This window comes from Nannospalax galili, unplaced genomic scaffold (assembly GCF_000622305.1).
Source record: "Nannospalax galili isolate Female #2095 unplaced genomic scaffold, S.galili_v1.0 scaffold237, whole genome shotgun sequence".
NCBI classification, from domain to species: Eukaryota; Metazoa; Chordata; class Mammalia; order Rodentia; family Spalacidae; genus Nannospalax; species Nannospalax galili.
Genome location: NW_008339924.1, coordinates 1,240,750 through 1,264,470, shown reverse-complemented (window position 1 = coordinate 1,264,470; position 23,721 = coordinate 1,240,750). Strand labels below are relative to the sequence as shown.

The 23,721-nt window shown below is 48.5% G+C and overlaps 1 protein-coding gene across 4 annotated transcripts; it reads left to right on the top strand.

Annotated features, from left to right (window-relative positions):
- The first annotated feature begins 2,927 nt into the window (after nucleotides 1-2,927).
- On the top strand, nucleotides 2,928-22,773 carry Mlc1 (modulator of VRAC current 1). Of its 4 annotated transcripts, XM_029564338.1 has the most exons (14): nucleotides 2,932-3,180; nucleotides 3,263-3,387; nucleotides 3,897-4,110; nucleotides 5,370-5,459; nucleotides 7,708-7,761; nucleotides 8,817-8,918; nucleotides 11,123-11,224; nucleotides 11,569-11,640; nucleotides 12,088-12,204; nucleotides 15,059-15,115; nucleotides 15,715-15,837; nucleotides 17,219-17,317; nucleotides 20,235-20,396; nucleotides 21,443-22,773. In XM_029564338.1, the coding sequence occupies exons 3-14, from the start codon at nucleotides 3,916-3,918 to the stop codon at nucleotides 21,515-21,517; spliced, it is 1,248 nt and encodes a 415-aa protein (XP_029420198.1). In that variant the 5' UTR covers nucleotides 2,932-3,180; nucleotides 3,263-3,387; nucleotides 3,897-3,915; the 3' UTR covers nucleotides 21,518-22,773. The 4 variants fall into 4 exon arrangements, with proteins under 4 accessions (XP_008832948.1, XP_029420198.1, XP_008832946.1 ...); XM_008834724.3 differs by having other exon boundaries at nucleotides 2,932-3,387; XM_008834726.2 differs by lacking the exon at nucleotides 12,088-12,204 and having other exon boundaries at nucleotides 2,928-3,387.
- The last annotated feature ends 948 nt before the right edge of the window (nucleotides 22,774-23,721 follow it).

Genomic DNA, 23,721 nt, shown 5'->3' with positions numbered 1-23,721 from the left:
GCCTTCAACGGCTGCGCCAACTCTCCAGCCCCCCCCCCTTTTTTTAAAAAAATATTATTTTATGTGTATGTGTGTATTGCCTGCAAGTGTGTAAGTGCACTTGTCCGGTTCGAATCCCACATGGCAGCTAACAACTGTCCCTAACTCCAGTCCTAGGGGATCCGACAGCCTCTTCTGACCTACGCAGGCATTGCACAACACGGGTACACTTACCTACATGCAGGCAATACACGCATACACATAAAAGTATTTTAAAAAAAGGTCTCATATACCTAGGTTGGCCTAAACTCACTATGTAGCCAAGGATGACTTGAACTCCTGATCCGCCTGCCCGCCTGCGTAGACCTCTCAAGTCCTGAGAGGAACAGGTGGTCGTGATCAAATCCACAGCCTCGTGCATACTAGGCAAGCATTACTAGCTACATCCCTAGCCTCAGGAACTTCTTTTAAAAAGTAAGCATTTAAAACTACAGTTTTCTCTTAAGTGCATTGTACTAAGTTTGAGTTGCATTTTTACTTTCTTGTGATTTCTTTGATGCATGTAGGAGTTTTGTTTTTGTTGTTACTGGGTTTTTTTTTTTAAATGAATATTATTAATATAAGAATAGTGACTTTCCACTACTGATTTCTAATTTAAGTTGGTCAGAGAAGGAAATCTGAATGACTTCTGGCTTCAAAACTTATCCAGGCTTTCCCCATTAAATTAATCTCCTTACCTGGATGTTCCATGCCTCATAAATAAGATGTATTCTATTGTGTTGGTTGGGGGTCTGATTTTGTTCTAGAGGAGAATATTTTTATTTTACTACATCAGCTCTGTTTAATCGACACCCTTCTTGAGAGACAGGGAGAGAGGGACAGGGTAATTCTTTCCTTAAACATTTAGGGATCACCATGAAGCCTTTATCTTGGACACATTGCTGGGAATTCACAGGGGAATGGGAAGGGTCTCAGGGATTATTGGGTTCGTGAAGTTATCCTCGGAGTTGAGGTCTGAGTTCTCCGGTCAGACTTCCCACACCAGCAGTGTGTGATGGGAGTTGTTGCTTGTCATGACTGTACCTGGGTGCTGCCAGCCTGAGCTGCTGCCCCCCAGATCAGCATCTTCTGCATTTCTACTCAGCCCCCCTGCAGATGTTATAACATCATGTCTAAAACAGAACTTGTGCCTGCTGCTCAGGTCTTGTGCCTGTCAAGACGTTGTCTCTGACAATCTAAGTAGCCCACATCACTGACTGCTGATAATATTGACTCTTTCAGATCTGTATGGAAGTTGATCATTTCTCACCACCTCTGATCACACTTGCCCTGGCAGCCTGTTCTCCACCCAGCACCAGATGTCACCCTTCCCAGGTCTAGCTCAGACTCAAAGCCAAGTGGCTTCCATACTCATAGGTGTCTTGTACCTGGATAGCCCCTGGCCATCTACCACTCTACTCCCAGGATTTTCTGCTTTCCTTCCTCTAGGCCTCATGACCCTGCCTGCTCCAGGGCCCTTGTACCTACTGGGCCTCCAGCCTTTCTGCCTACCCTCTGTGCCTTTGGCTACAATACTTCTTTCTCCCTGAAGCTCACTCATCTTCACACAGAGTAAGTCAAATGTGTTGTCTTATGACACACTGGAACACAGGAGAGAGCCATGGCCTGCCTGTAAGTATTTGCTGAAGGCCGCATTACTCTTGACGTGTAAGTGGGACTCAGTGGGCAAAGGGAGGAAGGGCAATTTGAAGACTGTGTGAAATAGGACTTGTTCTAGAAACTAGTACTGTAGCAAGCAATCAAGACACACTCTTACAATATGGACAGAATCTGGACTAATGCCTTTTATTTAACCTTGCATTAAAAAGCTACTCTAAAGTATAAACAAGTTCACTGAGCTATGTTCTCCTCTTGTGACCTGGGCATATGACTTTAATCCTTCAGGACCCCACTTTGCCCTCCACCCAAGTTAGGGGATGAATGCAGATACGCTTCTTTAACATATCAAAGCGCTGAAAGCAGTATGGTATTCTCATAGAAAACAATGAGAACAACTGAGAAGTCTGCCTGGTATCCTGTGTGTGTGTGATATTTTAGGCCTAGAGTTCAAAGGGCATGAGTCTCTGGTTAGATAGGAGTGGATCCTAACTGACTTCCTCAGTTGATGCTGGAGATACTGTTTGAACAGAAGTATGAGTGAAGCCTGGCTCAGGAGACAGCTCTAAGAGACATCTGGAGGAATGGGTGCCTCAGAGTTTGGGTCCACTCTTGGCCTTAAATGCTGAGCCAGGTTTAAGTTTATTCAGGTACAACTGTAATGTGGCTTACTAATGCCACAACTTCCCACGTTACTGTAAATTGGGAAGGGTTGAGGAGAGTGCTCTCCTCTGACTCAGGGCAGCTTGTTTGTATTTCTTAGTAGAAAACAACTTTCAAAAGCCTCAAAAATGGTGAAATCCACTTAGCATTTTATCCTCAAACAAAAGAAAATACAGATGAGTGCAATCCAGTTGGACCAGCTCCCAACTGATCATTTTAAAACTCAGAAAATCTGAGAGGTTTCTCAACCTCTTCAAATAAGTTCTTGACTTTTCAGGGAATCATTTGGATAAATTATTTCTAATCCTTCTTGCTTGGTTGAAAAACTAAGACAACCAAACATCCCTGATTAGAAACCAGTGACTGAGCCCAGGCTGCGTGTGAACTGCAGTTCAAGGAGCTGTTTTTTTCAGAGTGCTCTGGGTTGAGCCTCTTTGCAGTGTGCACAAAGAAAGCTGTTGCTGCAGTTGCCAGGGCGCCAGTGTTGGAGTGATTGAAACACATTCATGTCCCTTTTTTCCTTCCTAGTGAGCAGAAATAAAGGGTGCAGTGGGACTATTCTTGCCAATCCTTGGGGCTGCCACGGGAACCAGTAGTTGAATTCCCGACAGTTCAGTGTCCAGCCTTGCCAAATTGAGAACATAAAGGTTTATGTGGTCTTATGAAGGAGATTTCCATCGTGTGATGGTGGGGGACAGAGAAAGGCTGCTTGAAGAGAGATGTATGATGTGACCTTGGAATACAGTTCCCTGTTCAGGCCCAAGGCTGGTCAGGATGCTGGATACACTGGACTCTGTTCTCAGAAGTACTTTTCCTTCCAAGACAGCCAGCCAGCCAGCCAGTCTACAGTGAGTGGACCTAGGCTCTTCCTCTCCTCATCAGGTCAGGATAGCTCTAAGCCAGTGGTTACACAACCAAGGCAAATGTTTCTAGGATCCACTGACTTCATCTCATTGAAATTCAGGAAGCTGTGTGCCTGCCCTTGGCTGAAGTGCAGTTTGGCTGAGCTTTAGTTCTACTTTTGAATAGTTCTTGCCGGAAGCCCCTCACCCAGAGGCCAGCACTCCGGACAGCCGGACAGCAGCAGAGGTAAGCACAAAGGCACTCAACTGCCGAGTAGGTGCATCTTTTGCAGTCTTGTGGTTGGTCACCACCTTGCATTGAATAGGCATTGAATCCCTTTGTTTGGCATTCATGAAGTTGCTGGCGGGAGTTGAATGTACTGCAGCTGAGGACCCAGATCAATGACGTCTACAATCTCAGCCTGAATCTTAGAGGGATTTGGGGTGATTTTATTCACTTTTAGAATTAAGTGCTTATTTCTTCAGGTTCACAGCACTGTAAGAAGAGCATATTTCTTGGCTTTAAAAAGTGTCTGGGTTAGGCATGGTGCTGTGTATCTGTTTAGGACTTCAAGGCTAGCCTGGTCTACACAGTGATACTTTGCCTCCAAAAATTAAAAAGAATTTATTGAAAACAGCTGATTGCAGTTGGAGGTTTTTCCGTTGTCAGAGTCCTTGATTATTCCATTGCAAATGAAGGAATGCAACCCACTTCCACTTGGGAGTCTCAGCTTGGCTGTATGTCACTCTTTGTAGTGTGCCTTTTCCTGGTGCCATGACACGGGAGGGCCAGTTCAGGGAGGAACTGGGCTATGACCGGATGCCCACACTGGAACGAGGACGGCAGGACTCAGGACGGCAGGACACAGGCAGCTACACCCCTGACTCAAAGTCCAAGGACCTGCAGCTATCAAAGAGGCTTCCCCCATGCTTCAGCTACAAGACATGGGTCTTCTCTGTGCTGATGGGGGTGAGTAGCTCAACACCACTTCAGAGGGCGGCAGGCCCTCCGGGGCTGGTCATGTCCCAGAACATGCAGTCTCCTATGGCCTGTGAATCACTCTGTCCCAGGGGGTCAGGTGGGAACAGCTCTCGGGTTGGCAGAGTGCCTCTTGGGTACTGACATAATTATTTTGTTGGTGTCCTCTGAGTTACTTTTTTTTTTCTTTTCCTTTTTGAGATGGGGTCTCCCTATAGCATCTCCAGCTGGCCTGGAACTTGCTATGTAGACCAGGCTGGCCTCAAACTCACAAAGATCTGCCTGCCTCTGCCTCCTGAGTGCTGGGATTAAAGGTGTGCACTACCACGCCTGCATGAGTCACTTTTCTCAGTATACTATACTGTCCTACCAGGGGAAGGTAGTCTAGCATTACACTGAGCCCACAGGTCACCACTCAGATGGCTGCCATGACCTTGTGTTCCTGTACATGAATGGTCTATAAAGGTTGGAGGCCATTTCAGGTTTTAGGGTAGCTCTGTGGAGTGAATGACAAGAGTTGTGCTCTAGGACAGAGTCAGGGCTATGGAGCAGGAAGGGCTGTAGCACCATAAGGTCCATGGAGGCCATGGAGAACCCTGGAGAAAGCTAGGTTGATTAGAGAGAAAAGCCAAGCTATCCCAGGGTGGGGCAGTGCTAGCCACTTAAGGGAATTTGGGGCCCCGGGACACTTACACATAGATAGAGATAGCTGGGGAGCTAAAAGAGCCATCTGTCTCTGGGTATGAACAGTAGCTGAGGATGTCCTCCAGCAGGGTCTGGGTTTGTACAGCCTAGGCTGAGAACCCACGTCCAGACCAGGACCTCTCCCTTTCCACATCCCCAGCCCTTTTTTAGATGCCAGTTTGGATCAGTATCTGCAGAGGCCGTAGGGAGGGCCTAGGCCTGGAGTGGAATCCAGAAGCCTCTGAAATTACCTCCCTTTCTCCCCAAAAAACAGTGTGGCAGTTCGTGCTCTGACACCAGGGGAAGGGGAGGAGGAAGTCCATTTCTTGGGCTGTGTTGGCCCTCTGGCAAGGAGAGTCCCAATCGTGCAGGACCCAGGCACAGGCAGGGTAAATGCTGGGAGAGTGCTGGTTAATGTGGGAAAAGTTCAGTTGCAGTCAGAGGGCTGGCTGCCATGACTTCTGCTCCTGTGCAGGAATGGTCTATGAAGGTTGGAGGCCATTTCCTTGAGGTTCTGGTCTTCAGACAGAGCCAGTTAAAACCTGAATCTTTTTGTTCTTTTACAGAGCTGCCTTCTTGTGACTTCTGGGTTTTCACTGTACTTAGGGAACGTGTTCCCCTCCGAGATGGATTATTTGCGCTGTGCGGCTGGCTCTGTAAGTATGCTCCTTAGCCACATACACCAGCACCCTAATTCTCCATAGCATGTTTACATTTCTGTACTCTGGGGTTTGTAGGTTTCTGTTAACTGTTCCTCGTTCAGAAATTGCTCATGTGACTAGTTTCAATACTTTTGAACCTTATCAGGTCTGAATCTTATTCCACAGACACTACTGTGAGAAACAAATCTTTGGATCCTGGTGTGCTACAGTGTCCTGCTCCAGCCATCTTGGGTGCCGACAGGGACTCTGCACCCCTGTCCCTCCCAAATGTTGATGCCACATTTCTAGGATCTCATCTATTGCAAGGGGGCACTGTACTCACAGGAGGGGAGGATAGATAGCCACTGACACCCCATGCTCTGTGTCTCCTGCCTTCCAACTATCTGGCCAGATCAAGCATGGAAAACAGCATTCCCCCTGGGTCACTGTGGGGAAACTGGGCCATGGGGGCCTCCCCAGAACCACTCTTTAGTCCTTTGAGGTCTTGGATCCCCAGACTCACACCCTGTACCTTTTCCTGTTCCAATAGTGACTGGCCAGCACAGGTTAGGCTATGGAGAGCCTTTCCTTTCCTAGCCTCCTGCCAGGATCCCTGACCCCTCCTACAAGGCTGCTGCTGCTGACTGGCCCCATCAGTGGTCCCAGGTTTCTTAAAGACAAAGGACAGCAATTCCTTTTAGCCCTACACCCCAGCCATGTGTTTGTGCCTCCTTGGGCCTCTGCTCCCTTAGAGAGAACACGAACTCCCTTTGAAAGAACATGAACTCCTCCCTGCAGTTCTCTTTCTGGGAATGTCTACCTTGTCATCATGGGAGCAGCCCTGGGCAGGGTCACGGTGATTCTGATTCTGACCCAGATTGCTCCAGGGTGCATTGACCTAGGCAATGATTCCTCACTTCCAAGGGCAGGATGCGTTCACGCCTGCCTTACCACCCCCCCCACCCCCCCACCCCCGGCAGCTATCTCCTCAGATGTCAGTCTTGGGCCTTTGAGACACCTGATTGGGTCCCAAGCTGGGATGCAGCAGTCCCGTCCTCACCTTAGGCCAAAACAGGGAATTCTCCTGCCTTCCCCACCACCCACTGCCATGTAGACATATCCAGTGGCCTTTGCCCCTTGAGCTTCCTCCCCAACAGTCCCCATCTGCTGCTGCTTACAGGTGTGACACCATATGACCCACCAGGCCCAGGCTGGCTACTTTCAGCTCTCTTGACATCCTCTCAGGCCCTCCTTACTTGGACCTTGATGTGGCTTTGGAGTCACACTAGGGTCAGTGTGCATGGCCTGGATGACAGCCCCTATAATCATGGGACCCCTAAGTACAAGGGGACACTTTTGCTTCTGCTGCATACCTTTTCCTTTTGGATAATTCTTTGGCAATACTAAGTTGCATTCTGACTTCTAATCTCATCCAGCTAAATGCTATTTATTTATTAATTAATTCAATTGAATTTTTGAGACAGGTCTCTGTATAGCCCCAGCTGGCCTGGAACTCACTAGGTAGACCAGACTGGCCTCGATCTCACAGAAATCTGCCTGCCTCCCAAGTGCTGGTATTAAAGGTGTGTACCACCACACCTGACTTTTAAATTTTTTAAATACAATGTTTTTAATAAATTCTTTGAGAATTTCATACGTGCATACCATGTATTTTAATCTATTCATCCCCACTCCTCCCCCCCAGCTCCTTCCAAATCCACCTCAAACCTTCCTACTCCCCCTCAAGTTCATGTCCTCTTTTTTTTTAAATAACCCACTGAGTCCAATTTGTGCTGCTTATATACTCATGAGTGTGGGGCCATCCACTGCAGCATGGCCAATCCACCAGGAACTATACCCTTAAAGAAAACCGACTCTCCCTCTTCCAGCAGCCATCAACTATCAATAGCTCCTCAGTTAGGGGTGGGGGTCATGAGACCCTCCCCCAGCTACTGTTTTTAAATTAAGTTGCTTTGAAGTACCAAGGAATCATCAGGGTTCAGGGAGCCTTTGCATCAAGTAAACTAGAAATGATTCTTTGCTAGTATGACTTAGATTACTATAGAGGCTTAAACATTATGACACATTATTATCTGAATTTTATGTGGAGCTAAAGAGCAAACTCAAGGCCTCCAGCATGGTAGGCAAGAGCTTTGCTAATGAGCTATACCTGACCCCCAATGCACTGTTTCAAGGTTGCTACTGTGTCCAAGACGAGGCTCAGGTGAACCCTGGGCCCACCCAAGTTCTGGTTTCTTTTCAGTGCATCCCCTCAGCAATTGTGAGCTTCGCCATTGGGAGGAGAAACGTCAGCGCGGTAAGTTCAACCTTCTAAGCAACTCTGCAGACGTGGAGGCCCCACAGTACTCAGCTGTGGAGAGAACCTAGTAAGAGGGCAGGGCAGTCCAGGAGGGAAGCAGGCTGACATGTTCTGTGACTTCTTCTGGGGAGACATGAACAAAGATAAGGCACCCAGGACAGACTGTGTTAGTTACTTGTCTCCTTGCTATGACAAAATACCCAAGAAGAGACAGTTTACAGAAGGAAATGGTTTATTCTGGCTGACAGTCAAGGGGATACATTTCATCATGGTCGACGCTGCATCTGCAGTCAGGTAGCAGAGGGGAAATGCGAAGTGGGCCAGCCTGTAGGACTTTGAGGCCCACCCCCAGTAACCCACTTTTTCCAGCAAGGCTCCACTTGCTGAAGGTTCCACAGTCCTCCCAGATAGCACCACCAGCTAGGGACCAAGTGTTGGAACACGTGAACATTACAGGGGACATTGCATGTTCAAACCACAACACAGACCAATGAAAAGACCCCACTCCAGTCTACCTTAGTGAGCCAGTGAGTTTATCAGGGTTACTTACAGGAGCATCACAGAGAAGTTCCCCTCCCGCAGCCTGAGTGACAGCTCATGAAAGCTGCGCCCCCTGGAGCCCCCTGCACGACTTATAACTTAGCCAGTTGGGATGGCCCCTCTCCCCAGCAACTGTCACTTTTTATGTAAACTTGGGGAGTAGCCCTGTGAATCTTCTAGGTTTCAGGAGCTTCCTTATCCTTGTAAGTTTTGTTTACTTCTTGAACTGTGTAAGTTTTATTTCCTGAATCTTACAGGCTCACTCTCTTCCTCCAGGAGGAACTTTTTCAGCCGGGAGGAAATAGCTGTACATCAGTCAGGCATGGTGCGCCCATAGGTGTGCGGACATGCTGGTGGTGGAGCCCTAGAAGGCTCCTAGAGGCTGCCCTGCTCTCCTATGGCAGGGACCATCTCCATTCTTACAGTCATAGCCCGAGATTTTTAGTTAATTACCTAGAATTTAGATGCTGTCTTTATTATTTATTTTAAGGAAACTCTCCCATATTTTCCAGATTCCCAACTTTCAGATATTGTTTGTTTCTACATTTGCTGTCACCACTACTTGTCTAATCTGGTTCGGATGCAAACTGGTTCTGAATCCATCAGCAATAAATGTGAGTCACTGGAAAGAGATGTGGGTCACCCTGGAGTTCCTGTTTTTACCTGAACCATGTTTTTCCACTGATGTCAAATACTGGGGCTCTGCTCCCACTGCACAGAGTTAAACCCTGGTTGGAAATTCACTATAAATGTACTATGATATCTAGCCCTTGTTGACAAGTTTTGAGGATTTTGCCTGTGCTTCTGAAGGAAAGAATTGTCTCCAGTGAATTCTGAGTTGATGCCATGGGACAAATTTGTTGATAAATAATAGTGACTATTTCCCAATGGGCCTTAAAAGTCAATAGCAGCAGGCCTTTGGTACAGCTCAAGGGCAGAACACTTGCCCAACATATGCAATGCTCTGGGTTTTAGCCTGTCACCATGCATGTAAAAAATTTAATAGAAGCATAATGTTGTATTTCATCAAATCTACGATGCTATTCAGTGTAAAGCACATTGTCATTTTATGTACTAAGAAAAGTTGGAAAAATTATATAAATTATGCCTAAAGAGAAAATCTCACCAGAAATGAGGATGTCCTAGTTAGTCTTGTAAGGATATACATGGATTCAAGGGACACTCAGTCTGCTAAGTGCAGAAGAGATGGTTCTTGCTGACTGGACACTGGATTATTGAGTGCATGTAACAAGTGGCTGGATGTGAAAAATCAACATAAAACTTTAATTGTACCACAAAATTGAAAAGTTATAGAATTAAATATATAAAGGTGGGTATGTTAGCCCATGCCTATAATCTCAGGAGATGTAGAGAGAAGAAGATCAAGAGTTCAAGGTCATCCTTGGCTACATAGTAAGTCTGAGACCAGCCTGGGCTATATGAGACTATGTCTAAAAAATACCAAAAAAAAAAAAAAAACCCAAACAAAAAACAACTCCAAACAACTCATATAAATTTCCTGGGAGTGTGTCTAACTAGATGCCAAAATTATGACATTTCTGATTTAAAGATAGCCAGAACAAATGGAGTGTGTGACCATGAGACAGCACAGGTCACAGGGAGAGGCCCCCCTGCAGCTCCTCCTGCAGGTCTATGTAGGACATAATTGGGGGAGGGAGCATAAAACCCTTGAAGGACAGAGGGATCCATCCTCCCATAGCCGAGAGGCAGGGTCTTCCTGTAGCCACAGCTGGCCTAAAATTCGCTGTGTAGACCAGGCTGACCTCAATCTCACAGAGATCCACCTGCCTCTGCCTCCTGAGTACTGGAATTATAGGTGTGTGCCACTAACCAAGCTGGAAATGATCTTAATCACAGGCTGCTATTGTGGTTTTGGAGCTGCAGGGAGATTGACAGGAAATGCTGACCTAAAGTAAATGAAAGGTCATTTATTCTGAGCCAAATAGAAGTGACCAAGGCCTAGGAACACAAATTCAGGTTACCTTGAATGACTCTTCCACTGTGGAAGAGGTTACACGAACCTTTGTAGACATGGAACAACATAGCTATTAGTCAGTGAAGTCACCAGATGTGCTGGTGGGGGCATCAGGTATGCAAGCAATAGAGGACTTGGGGGAGATATTATAAAATTTTTAGCTTTAGGGCAGTAGAAGCTAGAAGTCTCCTAACATATTCCAAATGTTTTGCCTAGTAGTTACAAAGATGTTATGTCAGATACAGAGGTTGGTACTAAGTGACTATTAGGGGACTAGAGACAAGCCTGGTGATCTGGACTCTTTATCTGCAACATCCCAGCTCTCCACAGTCATGATGTTATAGTCATTCAATCAGTGTGTAAGCTCTCCAGCCCAGATGTGACTTTAGTAGAAAACTTTGGCTTCTAGGCCCAGTGGCAAAAATCAAGTCCTTATATAGCCATTCGGTAAGAGTGGTTTCAAAAAACAAGACCCTGGTACTTTCTGCCAAGCCTGATGATCTGAATTCAATCCCCAGGATCCACATGGTGGAAGGAGATAACCCTGAAAGTCATCCTCAGACATCCACATGTGGTCTGTGACATGCACCTCCCACAAATGAATAAATTTAATTTAAAAAATTGTATATATTAAAAAGTTTAACACATGCACACACAGCAACAACACAAGCAACCGTGAGGCAGAGCCCCGTGTGCCTGTGGTTTAGACAGGCCTGTGACAAGGAGAGCGGCTCTGGTCTGGAGTTACAACAGCATGCTTAAGGACAGTGGTGGCTTCCTGGAGGAAAAGACACTGTTGCTGAGCACCTGCTGTCTTTGCAGATAAACTTCAACCTCATCCTGCTCCTGTTGCTGGAGCTTCTCATGGCGGCCACAGTGATCATCTCTGCAAGGTCCAGTGAGGAGCCTTGCAAGAAGAAGAAGGTGGGTCTCCTACAGCAAATTCCTCAGGCCCCTCAGCTGGCCTGGTAGCAGGAGTCAGTGACAGGGAAGGGCAGGGAGGAGGTGACAGCACAGTGCCACTCTCCTCCCTAATGTCCTTGCCATCATGTACTGTCTTCAGGGGTGCAAAAGCAGGCCAGATCTGCTAAAAGTGTTGGTGAGCTGCAAATGTGATTCAACATGTCTACTCACAAGGGCCATGTCTGTATTTGAGCTGTTCCTCCAACTTGAAGGGCTATGGCCTTGAAGCTTCTAGAAGTCTGACCCTTTCCCATGGCAGCCCATGCCCAGCACACTGTGGCTCCACAAGGATTTTCTTCTCCTAGGGTTCCATCTCTGATGGTGGCAACATTCTGGATGAAGTGGCCTTTCCTGCTCGGGTCTTAAAATCCTACTCTGTAAGAAAAATCTTCTTTTTTGTTTCATTTTGTTCAAGACAAGGTCTTGCTGTATAGCCCAGGTTTACACTGAGTACTCAGTCCTCCTGCCTCAGCCTTCCAAGCTCTGGAATTATAGCATGAGCTGCACTGTGTTTGGCTGCTGCTCCTGATGGCTAGGCCAGCTCCATGTTCATCTCCCTCAGGCTCAGTTCTGCCTGTGAGCCTCACAGTAGATCAAGTTGGGGTTCCCACAGCCAGCCACCTCCTTGGCATTGTCCAGTGATTTTTTTTCATGGTCAACCTGAACATACCCAAGAAGGGCACTTACTGAGCCTGCTCTGGACAGGGCGGGGGACGGGTCCCATCTATATGCACTGCGTTCTGGGGCTTTAGGGTGTCGTCTCTCACTATGGGACCAGACCCTTGGTGTAGTGGCCCAGCAAAGTGACTTCCACTTTCCTCCAGGTGGTAGAAGTGATTGCTGGAGTCTCTGCTGTCCTCGGTGGGGTGATTGCTCTAAACGTGGATGATACTGTTTCAGGCCCACACCTCTCGGTGACCTTCTTTTGGATCTTAGTGGCTGTGAGTACTTCCTGGTTAGTTACCATGTATAGCTGGTCCAACCTCACAGTTATAGCCACAGTTCTGAGATTCCCTCCTTAGACCCTATGTGGCTGGTATCTGAGCACAGTGGCATTCAGAGAAGAAAGCACATGGGAGAGCCCCCTCCCCTTGAAGAATCTGGGAACTGAGAGTAAAAGTGTTCTTGTGCAATTTTATATCAATTGCTATTATAGGGCCTTTATTATTTTTCTAAGAAATCCAATTTTATATTAAATGCTGCTATGGTAAGCACAACATAGCCCTAACACATGGGAAGTATATAATACTTGGTCACTCTTTTAAACATGTTCCTTTTGTTATTCATTAAGGCATTCTAAATTTACCTATGTGACTTAATATTGTTCAGTATGTTGCCAGTGTGCTGGATTCAGGTACAGCTAAGGCTGGCTTTGGGCTTCTTGACACTCCTCACAACATTGGTTTAGAGTCTCTCCGTGTTCATCATTTCTGCATATCTTACATCTACTCCAAAATCAGTGTCCATCTTTGTTTTGTGTTTCCTGATATTGGCCACAGTGGCCATTTTCACCATGCCACTGGTGACCTGCCATTGGCCCTGGTTTGTCCTTCACAGCCTGCTGGTTAGGTGGGCTTCTAGATTATACTTTTGCCATCCTAGAGAAGTGAACAGGACATGGTGGGCATCCTCTAGCTTGCCCACAGGTTCCTGAGCTAGCAGTGGGTCCTGAAGCTGCCTAGAAGATACAGCTGTGGCTGTGTGGTTCAGACATGAGGAGGTATACACCCAGTAAGGCTGTGTCTCAGTGTCCTCAGGCCCAGGGCACCTGGTTCGTCCTAGGAGCTCCCTGGAGACAGGTGTAGGCCACCCGTAGGACAGAGCTGTTCATTTGGAAATCTCTTACAGATGTCGGGTGTAGCCTTAGCCCAATGACCTCAGAGAGAAGATAAGAAGGGAGAGTCTTTTTCTCTGTGGTCTGCAGTGCAGGGATGGCCATGGTATCACATGCTGAGGTTATTGGGGGCAGAAACCAAGTGCAAATGAAGGACACTTGCCTCAATCCCCATGGCTGTCCCCAGAGTCAATCCTATGAACATGACCCTCACTCCAGATCCATTCTCCTCCAGGGCCTGTCTGCTATAATGCCCCTTGTTCTTTCTGGAAAGCTACCCCAGGCCCTACCAGTGCTGGTCCTGTCTCCTGGCCAGCCCTTCCTCCACCCAACATGCCCTTACTCCTCCAAGGTAGAAGCAGCTGAGACATGGGTAGGGAGACTCCAAGAAGATGGAAGGGGACTTGGTTGGGGGGTGAGAATTCCTGGAGTGGTAGCCAGTTAGCTCAACTTGCCTGAGTACTGGACAGAGCAGAGGGTAGCCAGGGAGACCAAAGCCATAGATTCCTAGAAGCAAGGCAGGGGTCCAGGGCTGGGGGTGGGGATGAAGCCTATCCTGGGAGGGGTTCACATAGGCTGAACAAGCTTGTTGGCTTGTTGGGGCCATTCCAGTTGCTTCCTCACTGACTGTTCTTACCTCTCCACTTGTTCCTGCTACATCCAGAGGGCAGTTTTGAAATGCCAGCTTCAGGAGAGACTCCCTGTGTTGACACGGCTGCCCTAAGTTGTGCCCAGCCAAACCGATCTCTGCAACCATACCTAGGCTTCCACTCCATCACAGAGCCTTTTTGTTGTGCAGCCACCTCAGCCTCCTGGTCTGCTCCTCCTCCACCTCCTCCTCACTAGAGTCCCTGAGAAGTGCAGAACTCTCCTTGGTGTATCATGGACCAGGGGGCCAGTGCTGCTGCCCTGGGGCAGGTACCAAGGGGCCAGTGCTGCTGCCCTGGGGCAGGTACCAGGGGGCCAGCCAGTGCTGCTGCCCTGGGGCAGGTACCAGGGGGCCAGCCAGTGCTGCTGCCCCGGGGCAGGTACCAGGGGGCCAGTGCTGCTGCCCTGGGGCAGGTACCAGGGGGCCAGTGCTGCTGCCCCAGGGCAGGTACCATGGGGCCAGTGCTGCTGTCCAGGAGTGTGGGCACGTCCCTTACCTTTGTTTACATAGATTTGAGCTTTAGAGTCAGGACACAGGTCAGGTCTGGAGCTCCCCAGTCTATGTGAGGCACTTGGAGCCCCTGGTAATAGACCAAAGGGAGGACCGAAAGGCTCACTGAGCCCTTAGCCATCTCCATTGTCTTCTCTTCGATCCACTCATGTGGACTTGAGAAAAGACATTTCGCTATCCAAAGGAGCCCAGCAGCTGCCCTAGCCCTTCTGTTTCATCTTGAAGCTGCACCTGCCTAACCCATCAGAGAGGTTTGTCTGCAGTCCAGGCCCATGTCTCAGAAACACCCAGAGGTCAAGGGTCATCCCTGTGAATAGAGACTATCAAGGAAGCACAAAGACTGACCCCATTTTACATCCCGGGTTATGAAGCAGAGGGCTCTCTTCAGAGTGCTGTTAGGACTACCAGACAGTGCTGCAGATTCATGTGTAACTGTGTGGCACTGTGTTGTCCAAATGTGCAGCACATAGTCAAGTGGCCAGGCTGAGAGCAGAGGGCAGAGATGTTTCGGCAGCAAGGCCATTCCAGGGGACTCAGGACTTGGAGGACTTACTCTGCCATTCTTACAGCTTTTCTACAGGGAGATTTAAAAATTTCAAACAAATGGCTGAGGAGGAAGGAGAGGCCACCCTGCTTCCTGCTGCCTCTTGGGGACCAGCCCAGGCCTCCTGTCCAGCCAAAGGCAGCCCTGGCTTTCCTTCTAACAGATAGAAGGGTGAATTTCATCAATGCAGGAGAGTGCAAGGTTAAAATCTGACTTCTTAGACATCAATATCTAAAGTTTTTCCTCTTCTTTTCCCAGTGTTTCCCAAGTGCCATTGCCAGTCATGTGACAGCAGAGTGTCCCAGCAAGTGTTTGGTAGGTGAGGCCCATCCCTTCCATGGTGCCATGGATCACAGTTTGGGTGTGGCTGGGTAGGGGCTGAGGAGAAAGGCCATCAGGGCTGGGGGGAAGGACCGGGGTTGGCACACTACTCCGTAAAGGATCTGTGACTGTCCTGAAGGCCCAGTGACTAAGCTGCCGTCTGTGAAAACAAGAAGTGAGCACTTATGTTTGGAAGTCAAAAATTCCTGTGGCTAAGCAAGGGAAGGAGGAGGGTACAGTCCTTTAGCTTCAACCTGCGTCTTGTGGGGCTGGTTAGCTGTTAGCAACTGTTGGCCTTTGGCCTGATTGCTCTGGAAAATGAGTGTCCGCACTGGGTTGTATGACCCTGATGCATGGGGGCATTCAGGAGAACAGAGCTTAGAAGAGTGGGAGAGTTGAGTAGTGCCTAAGAGTGGATTTTCCAGAAGACTAGAAGCCTGTGTGTAAGATTCAAAAGTGGACATGTCATACACAACACAGTGAATGAATGGCCAGAGAGCAGAGCTAGAGCCACATACTGGTCTAGCTGCACAAATTCACACAGGTAAATACCGGCCACAACCACTACCCCTCCTCATCTGCTTCTTCACCAGGTAGAAGTGCTGATTGCCATCAGCAGCCTCACATCCCCACTGCTATTCACAGCATCTGGATATCTGTCCTTCAGCGTGATGAGAATTGTGGAGATTTTTAAAGATTACCCACCAGCCATCAAAGTATGTATTCATTCTATTTTGAAACTCTGGAAATGCAGGGCCACTTACTGATAGGCGTCTATGGGGGCAGCCACAGGGCAGATGCTGTATTCTGGGCAGGGGCCAGAACAAGTGGGTGCCCACCTGAACAGAGTGGCTTTGCACGGTCTGCTCTGGGCAGGGCGGATTGTGTTCAGAGTGAGTTGGGATCTAATTTGCTTGATTCATATTGGTTCTGTCCCCACTGACTGGCAGGCAGCTCTGCATTGGTTTCTGCCCACTGCTTTGGCTTTTCTTGCTTTGGGCCATTCTACCTGTCATAGCTCAGCCCTATATTAGGCCCCCCACTTCCTTCACCATGAACTTTGGGTTTCCTTTGTCTTCTGAGTAACCCCTCACATCCCAAGGCCAGTCATCGTCTTATTGGATACCCCATTGGAACCTCGGTCAGACTTACACCAAGTTATATAGACAGATTTGAGGATTGAGGGTGTTACGACTTTGTACCTTCCATGTGGGGTACTGCCCAATGAGACTTCGTTAGAGTCTCTCGGCACACTTCAGGACTCCTCCCTCAGCTCAGGCAGCTGGGTTCACATCTTAGATACTTGGCTTTCTTTTGTTTCCAACATAAGTGTTTCCCCCACAAGTCCACGATGAGAATCTCATATGCATATTAAAAGGGCAGTGCCGGGACTGGGAGAGATGGTTCAGTGCTTAAGAGCACTGGCTGTTCTTGCAGAGGACCCTGGTTCAAATCCCAGCACCTACATGGTGGCTAACAACCAACCACCTGTAACTCCAGTTCCAGGGGAGTCTGACACTCTCTTCTGATCTCTGTGGGCATTGTATAACACAGGTGCACTTACATACATGCAGACAATTCATTCATACACATAAAATTTAAAGATAATAAATAAAGGGGCTGGAGAGATGGCTCAGCGGTTAAGAGCACTGACTGCTCTTGCAGAGGACCTGGGTTCGAGTCCCAGCACCCACATGGCAGCTAAAAAAAAACCAAACTGTCCTTAACTCCAGTTCCAGGGGAATATGAAGCCCTCTTCTGACCTCCGTGGCATTGCATGACCTGGGTGCACTCACATACATGTAGGCAACACACTCATACACATAAAATAAAATATTTATTAAAGAAGGGCAGTGCAGCACCAGCAAGAGGCTCCAGCAGCTCATCTTTATGCACATACACTTACGCAGACAGCTCAGCCTTTCACCCTTCCACACTTGGGCAATCTAGAAAGTAAGAACTGTTCCCACACATCACAAATCCTATTGTTATATTTAAGATGGTCCAAATTATTATAAGCTATGGTTTAATATTCAGCCCACATTGATCTTCACGAACTGTCTCATATCGGGACACCTTGCACTTTGGTCTGTTTAGTTTGAGAAACCTCATCTCATGATGCTGACTGTCTGGGACATGGCCACACCTGTACATCTGTTTCCAGTGTTCCTGGGGAGCACAGAGCCCTGGCAAGGTGTAAGTCACTGTGGTACCAGGTTCTGACTCTGCAGCTCATCTGTCCCCAGCACCTTCCCCTGGGCTAATGTCAATGCTGATCCTTGCCTGCAGAGTGAAGAAAAGGTAAAGCCAGGGGCTGGAGAGATGGCTCAGTGGTTAAGAGCACTGACTGCTCTTACAGGGGAACCTGGTTCAAATCCTATCACCCACATGGCAGCTAACACCTGTCCCTAACCAGTTCTTGGGGACTCCCTCTTCCGACTTCAGTGGACACTTCACAACATGGGTCCACTTACATACATGCAGTCATACACATATAAAAATAAAGTAAAATTTAAAAAATGGTTCATCTTTTTAAAAAAAGTAAAGCCAAGTTCCTTTGCTACTCTTGACCTGGCATATTACAAGACAAATGGCTTCAGCTGAATAGCATTGAGGACTCTTACAGCTTCCATGTTCCCATCCCTCTTTCCACGCTGGACTTGACCCAGAGTGACCAGAGGGGTACCTTCCAGGTATATGATCTTGTGAAGGTCCATCCGTCTTTCCAGGCTTTGGCTTTCTGATCTTGTCCCAGACAGGAGCAGGGCACAAAGCTCGTTATCTGCCCATATGCTCTCCCTACCTCAGGCCACGTCTTCCAGTGGGCAGAGCTGGAAAGAGAATTGTGTACAGCTTATGCATTCAGACCGTTTCCAATTCAAATTTAACATTCTGGAGTTTTTCCTGAGTTCTTTTACTTTATATTTCCATCTCTTTGCTTCTACTCTAAACCTGTTGTCTCTAGTAAAATTTAATATACTTTCTTTTTTGTCCTACAATAAACATAGAATGTCCCACAATGATAAGAAACCAACATTGCTACCGATAGCTTCTGATCTAGCTGAAGTTTTCTTTTGTGCTTAACATTAACCCCACTGAAGAGTGGCCCTCATGTGCTGTATGGAATCCCCTTTCTGTGTGTGGTTTTGCTGTTGATTTGATATGTAGTTAAGTGGTTTCTGGTTGTATTCGGTATTAGGGTTTGTTTCATTTTGCATTTTTAATGATATTTTAAAGACATTAAGCATTACAGTGCACAAAAGACAGCGCTGTACAAAAGGTAAACTTGGGGAGCCGGGGCACCAGCATTCTTTCTTGCCCCTTTGCCTACTACTGTACTTTGTGACAACTTTCCCTCTTCCCTACAAAGCAGGTTGGGTGCTCTAATCACTATTCTGTGCCATAGGTCATTTTTGAGTGCAATAATTTTATTCAGGTGTTTTAGAAACACCCAGAGAGAGCACAGTTCTTCTGTGTTTTCATTATTCTGTACAAATGGGACCCCAATGGCCTGACCAGTCCCTAGCGAGAGAAGCTGGATTATTTCTGCTCTTATGAATAATTGCGATGATTAGCCTTTACACACACCCCAAGTGAGTCTGAGTGGCGTACCTTGAAGATGAGCAGCTGTAGAGGGACTGTGCAAAGGGCAGGTGCATCAGTGCTGTGGTTGCAGTGTGGCATTGGCAGAAGCTCCATCACTGTGCAGCCTGCTGCAGGGCGTGTGGTACAGTGCTGTAGCTCAGACGAAGGCAGGGCGTGTGGTACAGTGCTATAGCTCAGACGAAGGCAGGGCGTGTGGTACAGTGCCATAGCTCAGACGAAGGCAGGGCGTGTGGTACAGTGCTATAGCTCAGACGAAGGCAGGGCTTGTGGTACAGTGCTATAACCCAGACAAAGGTTGAAAGGGTGTGGCTTTCAATAGTGGTGGGGAAGACCTTTAGCTGGTCTCTCAACGTTGGTGTTTCTTGCTCAATAAACCTGGCTCAGGTCTTTGTCAACTTTCTACTGGGCTTTGGAGAATGCTCCAGGTGCTGGTAGGCATCCTGTACAAGCTTGGCACTGCTGTTACTTCTGCTGGGGGTTCCTGTCTGTCTGCTGACTGGATCACTCTTCTCCTGAACTGCATCAGGATTCACCAGTAAGATTTCTAGCTGGGATTTTCCAGAGCACAGCAAAGTCACGGACCCAATTTGATCTTTTCTCAAGATGCTTCACCTCTGAGTTCATCTGTATAAAAACAATCCTTCCCCTATTCTTTGCCACTCTTTCTCACAGGCCATGCTCCTGCCTGAGGTCCTCTTCTCACTTCCCATTCTCTGTACTAGCCTGTCACCATTCTCTGGGACCTTCTCTTTCCCTTCCTGACAGGACTAGGCATCTGAGTGTAGTGCGCCTCTCTTCAGGGCACACAGATTTCAATCTTGTTTACTCTTACATATGAATTTCAGCTCCACATACCTGGCTCCATAACTGTGGCATTTTATTTATTTTTTTATTTTGGATTGGTTCTTTTAAGACAGGGTCTTAATAACTAACTTGCTATGTAGTCCAGGTTAGCCTTGAACTTGAGATCCTCCTGCCTCAGCCTCCTGAGTGCTAGGCTCATTGGTTCACTCCATCCCTGGCTCATGTCCTTTTTGTATTAACATTTAGTTGCTGTGGGTTTACTTGGGCTCTTGTTGATGGGCATCCATCTGAAATCTTTGTGGATGTTTCTGCGGCACTCCTTGCAATGTGGAAATGCATTCTGCTTCTTCTGGCCTCTGGGCTCTTAGGACCAGGACTCTTCCCCTATCTTCCTGCACTCCCTGTTGCCACTTCATCTCCAGCAATTGGTGCTCAGGTTATTGTGCTGGTGGGTGTGGACCCATGGAGTTCCTTCATCCAAGGGCCCTGCAGAGCCAGCTGCACCAGTTTCAGGGGTTTCGTGCAGATATATAATGGGAAGGTTTGGTCACATCTGCTCTGTGCACACTCTCAGCATGTTTGGGTTTCCAGGGCAGAGGTCAGTGGGTGCTTTGGCTCTATGGGAAGCCTCAGGTAAGGGGAGTATGTGTAGGCATTGACTTGATCAGACTAGGTCTATTCATGCCTCCTCCTGCCCTCACAGTCCTATGATGTGCTCCTGCTGCTGCTGCTGCTGGTGCTGCTGCTTCAGGGAGGCCTCAACACAGGCACTGCCATCCAGTGTGTGAGCTTCAAGGTCAGCGCCCGGCTGCAGGCTGCATCCTGGGACACCCAGACCTGCCCACAGGACCGTCCAGCTGGGGAGGTGAGTAGACTACTCTCCCAAAAAGCCCCATCCTGGGTCCTCAGAGCCTCCTGTGAGGTGATAGACCCCTGCACTGATGTGCTCCAAGAATTATCATGACACTTTGTGGGGTTTTTTATTTGCATTTTTTAAACTCACTAGAAAAATCTAGAAATAAAATTTGGAATACATTATTATTACGTGACTAGGTGAATACAAACCCATTCATGAAAAATACTATAGTCGAAGGGCTTTCAGTTCTGCTTTTACAGACACAGGCCAACGCCTTCAAAGTTACCACAGAAGGTTCTGGCTCTGCAGGGGAGGGCTGCCCCAGCCTGGCATGTGAAGCTCCCCAAAGCTAGGCATTCCTGTTCTGTGGTCAGTGGGCTAGGGGTGGCCAAGCCACAGTTTTAAGGATGATGCTCTCCCTGCCTCCGTCCTGAATCCTGATGTCCCCACAACCTCAGTTGTGAAGGCCACCAGCTTCTCCCTGGACCTCCTGTCTCTGCAGTGTCTTCCTGGACAGACTTGCTTGCTGCCCTCAGAGTAATGACCACAAAGTATCTGGCTGTTCTGTACCCAAGGATATGTCCTGGCAGGTCTTGGCTGGCAGGCTCCTAGCTTTGTTCTGGGCCCAAAAAGAAGTCCACCTGGTTTTGTGTCCTGACTAGCAGGTCACAGAGCCAGATGAATAAATTGCTCTTGCCAGATTCCAGATTCTAGAACTCTCTATCCTAGGGGCTTAGATTGGGTCTCCAAGCCAGCAGCTACATACAGTACCTCATATCTGGGGCATGTGTCAGTTTTGCCTCGGCTGTCCATTTCCTTTGCTGCTGGGGACATACCTATCTTAATGCCTGCCCTGCTCCACACCTACAGAGACTGTGGGAGGGGATGTGGGATCTCTAAGAGGCTCTGTCCCTTCTCTGGTCCCCTCATTCTTGCACATGTAGAGACGTCTCCAGACAGGATCGTGTCAGATCCTGCTGCACAGGCTGGGCTGCATCTGTCTTCCTGCCAGGTGTAGCCCTGTTGAGGAAACATTGTCCTTGTCTCTCTCACAGGTGGTCAGAAGCCCCCTGAAGGAGTTTGACAAAGAGAAAGCCTGGAGAGCCGTCGTGGTGCAGATGGCCCAGTGACTGCAGGATAAGGAAACTGAGTCACAGTGTTCGCCTGGACCCCAGCATGTTCACCTGCACAGACACTAACCATACTGCACCTACTGCTTCCTGACATCCTTGTTCCCTCCTTGGAGGGCAGGCCAGGCTGCGAAGTGGTTTTCATTTCTTATAATAGTTTAACTTTGACACAGGAAAATGTTAACTGTTGTACCCTGTCAGATGGGTCAGCTCAGGGCTTCTCAGGTGGCCCTGCTGCCTGATCAATCCTTGTGTCCCAGCCCTTTTCACGTCCTGATTTGACCCTCACTCATCCAGTGTCTGATGTCTTGGTTGAACTGGGGCATGTCTATGTCTTTGCACACTTACCAAACTGCAGGGGCATGAGAATCACATTGGCTTTGATTAAAATCATGGCCACTACCAACTCCCCGTCCCCCAAAGGACACCTAGATTCTCCCAGTTGACAAGGGCACCAGTGAATCCACAGTGAGTTTGGCATCTTGTAAAACAGGAATTGTTTTAGGAATGGCTTTCCAGATGGTGCTTTCACTGAGGCTGCACCTCAAAGCAGTTTTGTTTCTCCTCCTATCAGAGGTAAGCAGCAACAGGAAGACGGTGCTCCCTACTCAGCCCAGCTGTCTCACCAGTTGGTTCCAGGAAGGCTAGTGGTAAGGCTGGAGGTGGATTTTGTATTCCAAGGCCCCAAAAGACTAATAGACTTGGGACTTCAAGACAGGGTGGAGCTGCCAGGGCCAGGGAGATAGGAAAATTCTCCCAGGCGTCTCACTTCTAAACACAGGTGACCCTGACTACCAGAACTGATGAAAAGTGTGGTCATTACTTTTTCAGTCAAACAAGTATTCAGGTGAGACACCTGGAAAGTGCAAAGCAAGGGAGCTCTGTCTTCATCCTGGGAGAGGCTTTCTGTCATCTTCATCCTCCAGAGCTCTAGAGGGCTGGGCCATGGCCTAAACAAGCACCATGAGAGGGGAGGTGACACTAACCTGCCCTTGTGCAGATCCCATTGGTCTTTGGCCTCCTGAAGCTCTGCACCTCGCTACTGGGTGGGGAGAGAGCCGTGGGCAGGCCACTGGACTGGCTAGGACACTCAGGGCCGGAATGAGGCAGGAGGAAAGTTGATGCTGGCTTGCATGTTCTAATTTTAGAGAGCTTAAAACAATTCATACAAATGGAGTTTAAAAACTGTCTCTTGTACACTTTTGTTTGGCATAGTTTAATATACTTGAGCAATAAAATGCTAACATGCAAATGTGGTCGAAGCCTGTTAGATGCTTCTGGAAAATAATGATGCAAAGCCTGACTGTAGATGGAGTTGTGTAACCAAATTTATTTTTTGCTTGATTTGTGTAACCCTTGGAGGTGTGACCCTCTTGATTTGTGTAACCCTTGGAGGTGTGACCCTCTTGATTTGTGTAACCTCAAAGGCCTTAGTGAGTAAAGACAAAAGTGAATGGAAGATACCACAGGCCAGGCCAGGGAGAGCAAAACCTCTGAAATACAGAAGCCTTTGAACCACATGAAGGTGGCCTGCTTTGAGGTCACAAGCAGTGAAGACTCTGGTGGATGGGTGGGTGGGTCTTCCTAAACAACCCCAAGATGCCACATGGGGAGGCCAGATGAAAAAAGGAACCCATCTGGTGAGGCCCGGGTGACAAGTGACACTGGCTGTGAACACCAAGGGCACAGCACAGTACCCCACGCATGACACTGGGAGTGCCAGGGCTGTTCCAGGCTCCTCTGGGGACAGAGCCTACCCTGGCCACCCCAATCAGAAGGGAACAGTCTTCTGGCAAGGCCACAGCGCTGTGCAGAATGCTTGCCGGGATGAACCCTGGCCCCATACCCACCTATGCAGCGAGGGAGCCTGGGGAGAGGGTGGGGCCGGGTGTGACCCCTGGTCTTTGTGACTTGGTGGGGGCTGAGCACCAGGGTAGTCTGTGTGACCCTGACAGCTGCGTGGGGTAAGTGGAGCCGCAGCAAGTGGCGGGAGACACGCATGGCCCAAGGGTGGGAGGCCCCAGTCCCCACCCCCGCCCGGGTCACGCCTTGGACCGCAGGTGGGGACCAAAGGCAGAACCGGAGCCCAGCACAGGCACCTGCGAGCCGGCGCTGCTGGTGTCCCCTGCGCGCCGCCCCCCGCCAGCTCCCCCGCCCCCGCCGCCCGCGCCCACGAAGCCCCACGCCCCGGGTGGGACGCCGTG

Bases quoted from the DNA above. Each gene is read 5' to 3' on its own strand.
- Mlc1 (XM_029564338.1), top strand. From the start codon at position 3,916: ATGACACGGGAGGGCCAGTTCAGGGAGGAACTGGGCTATGACCGGATG. The intron at 8,919-11,122 runs GTGAGTCACTGG...CTGTCTTTGCAG, and splicing joins TGAATCCATCAGCAATAAAT to ATAAACTTCAACCTCATCCT. The intron at 15,838-17,218 runs GTATGTATTCAT...TGGTCTGTTTAG, and splicing joins ATTACCCACCAGCCATCAAA to TTTGAGAAACCTCATCTCAT.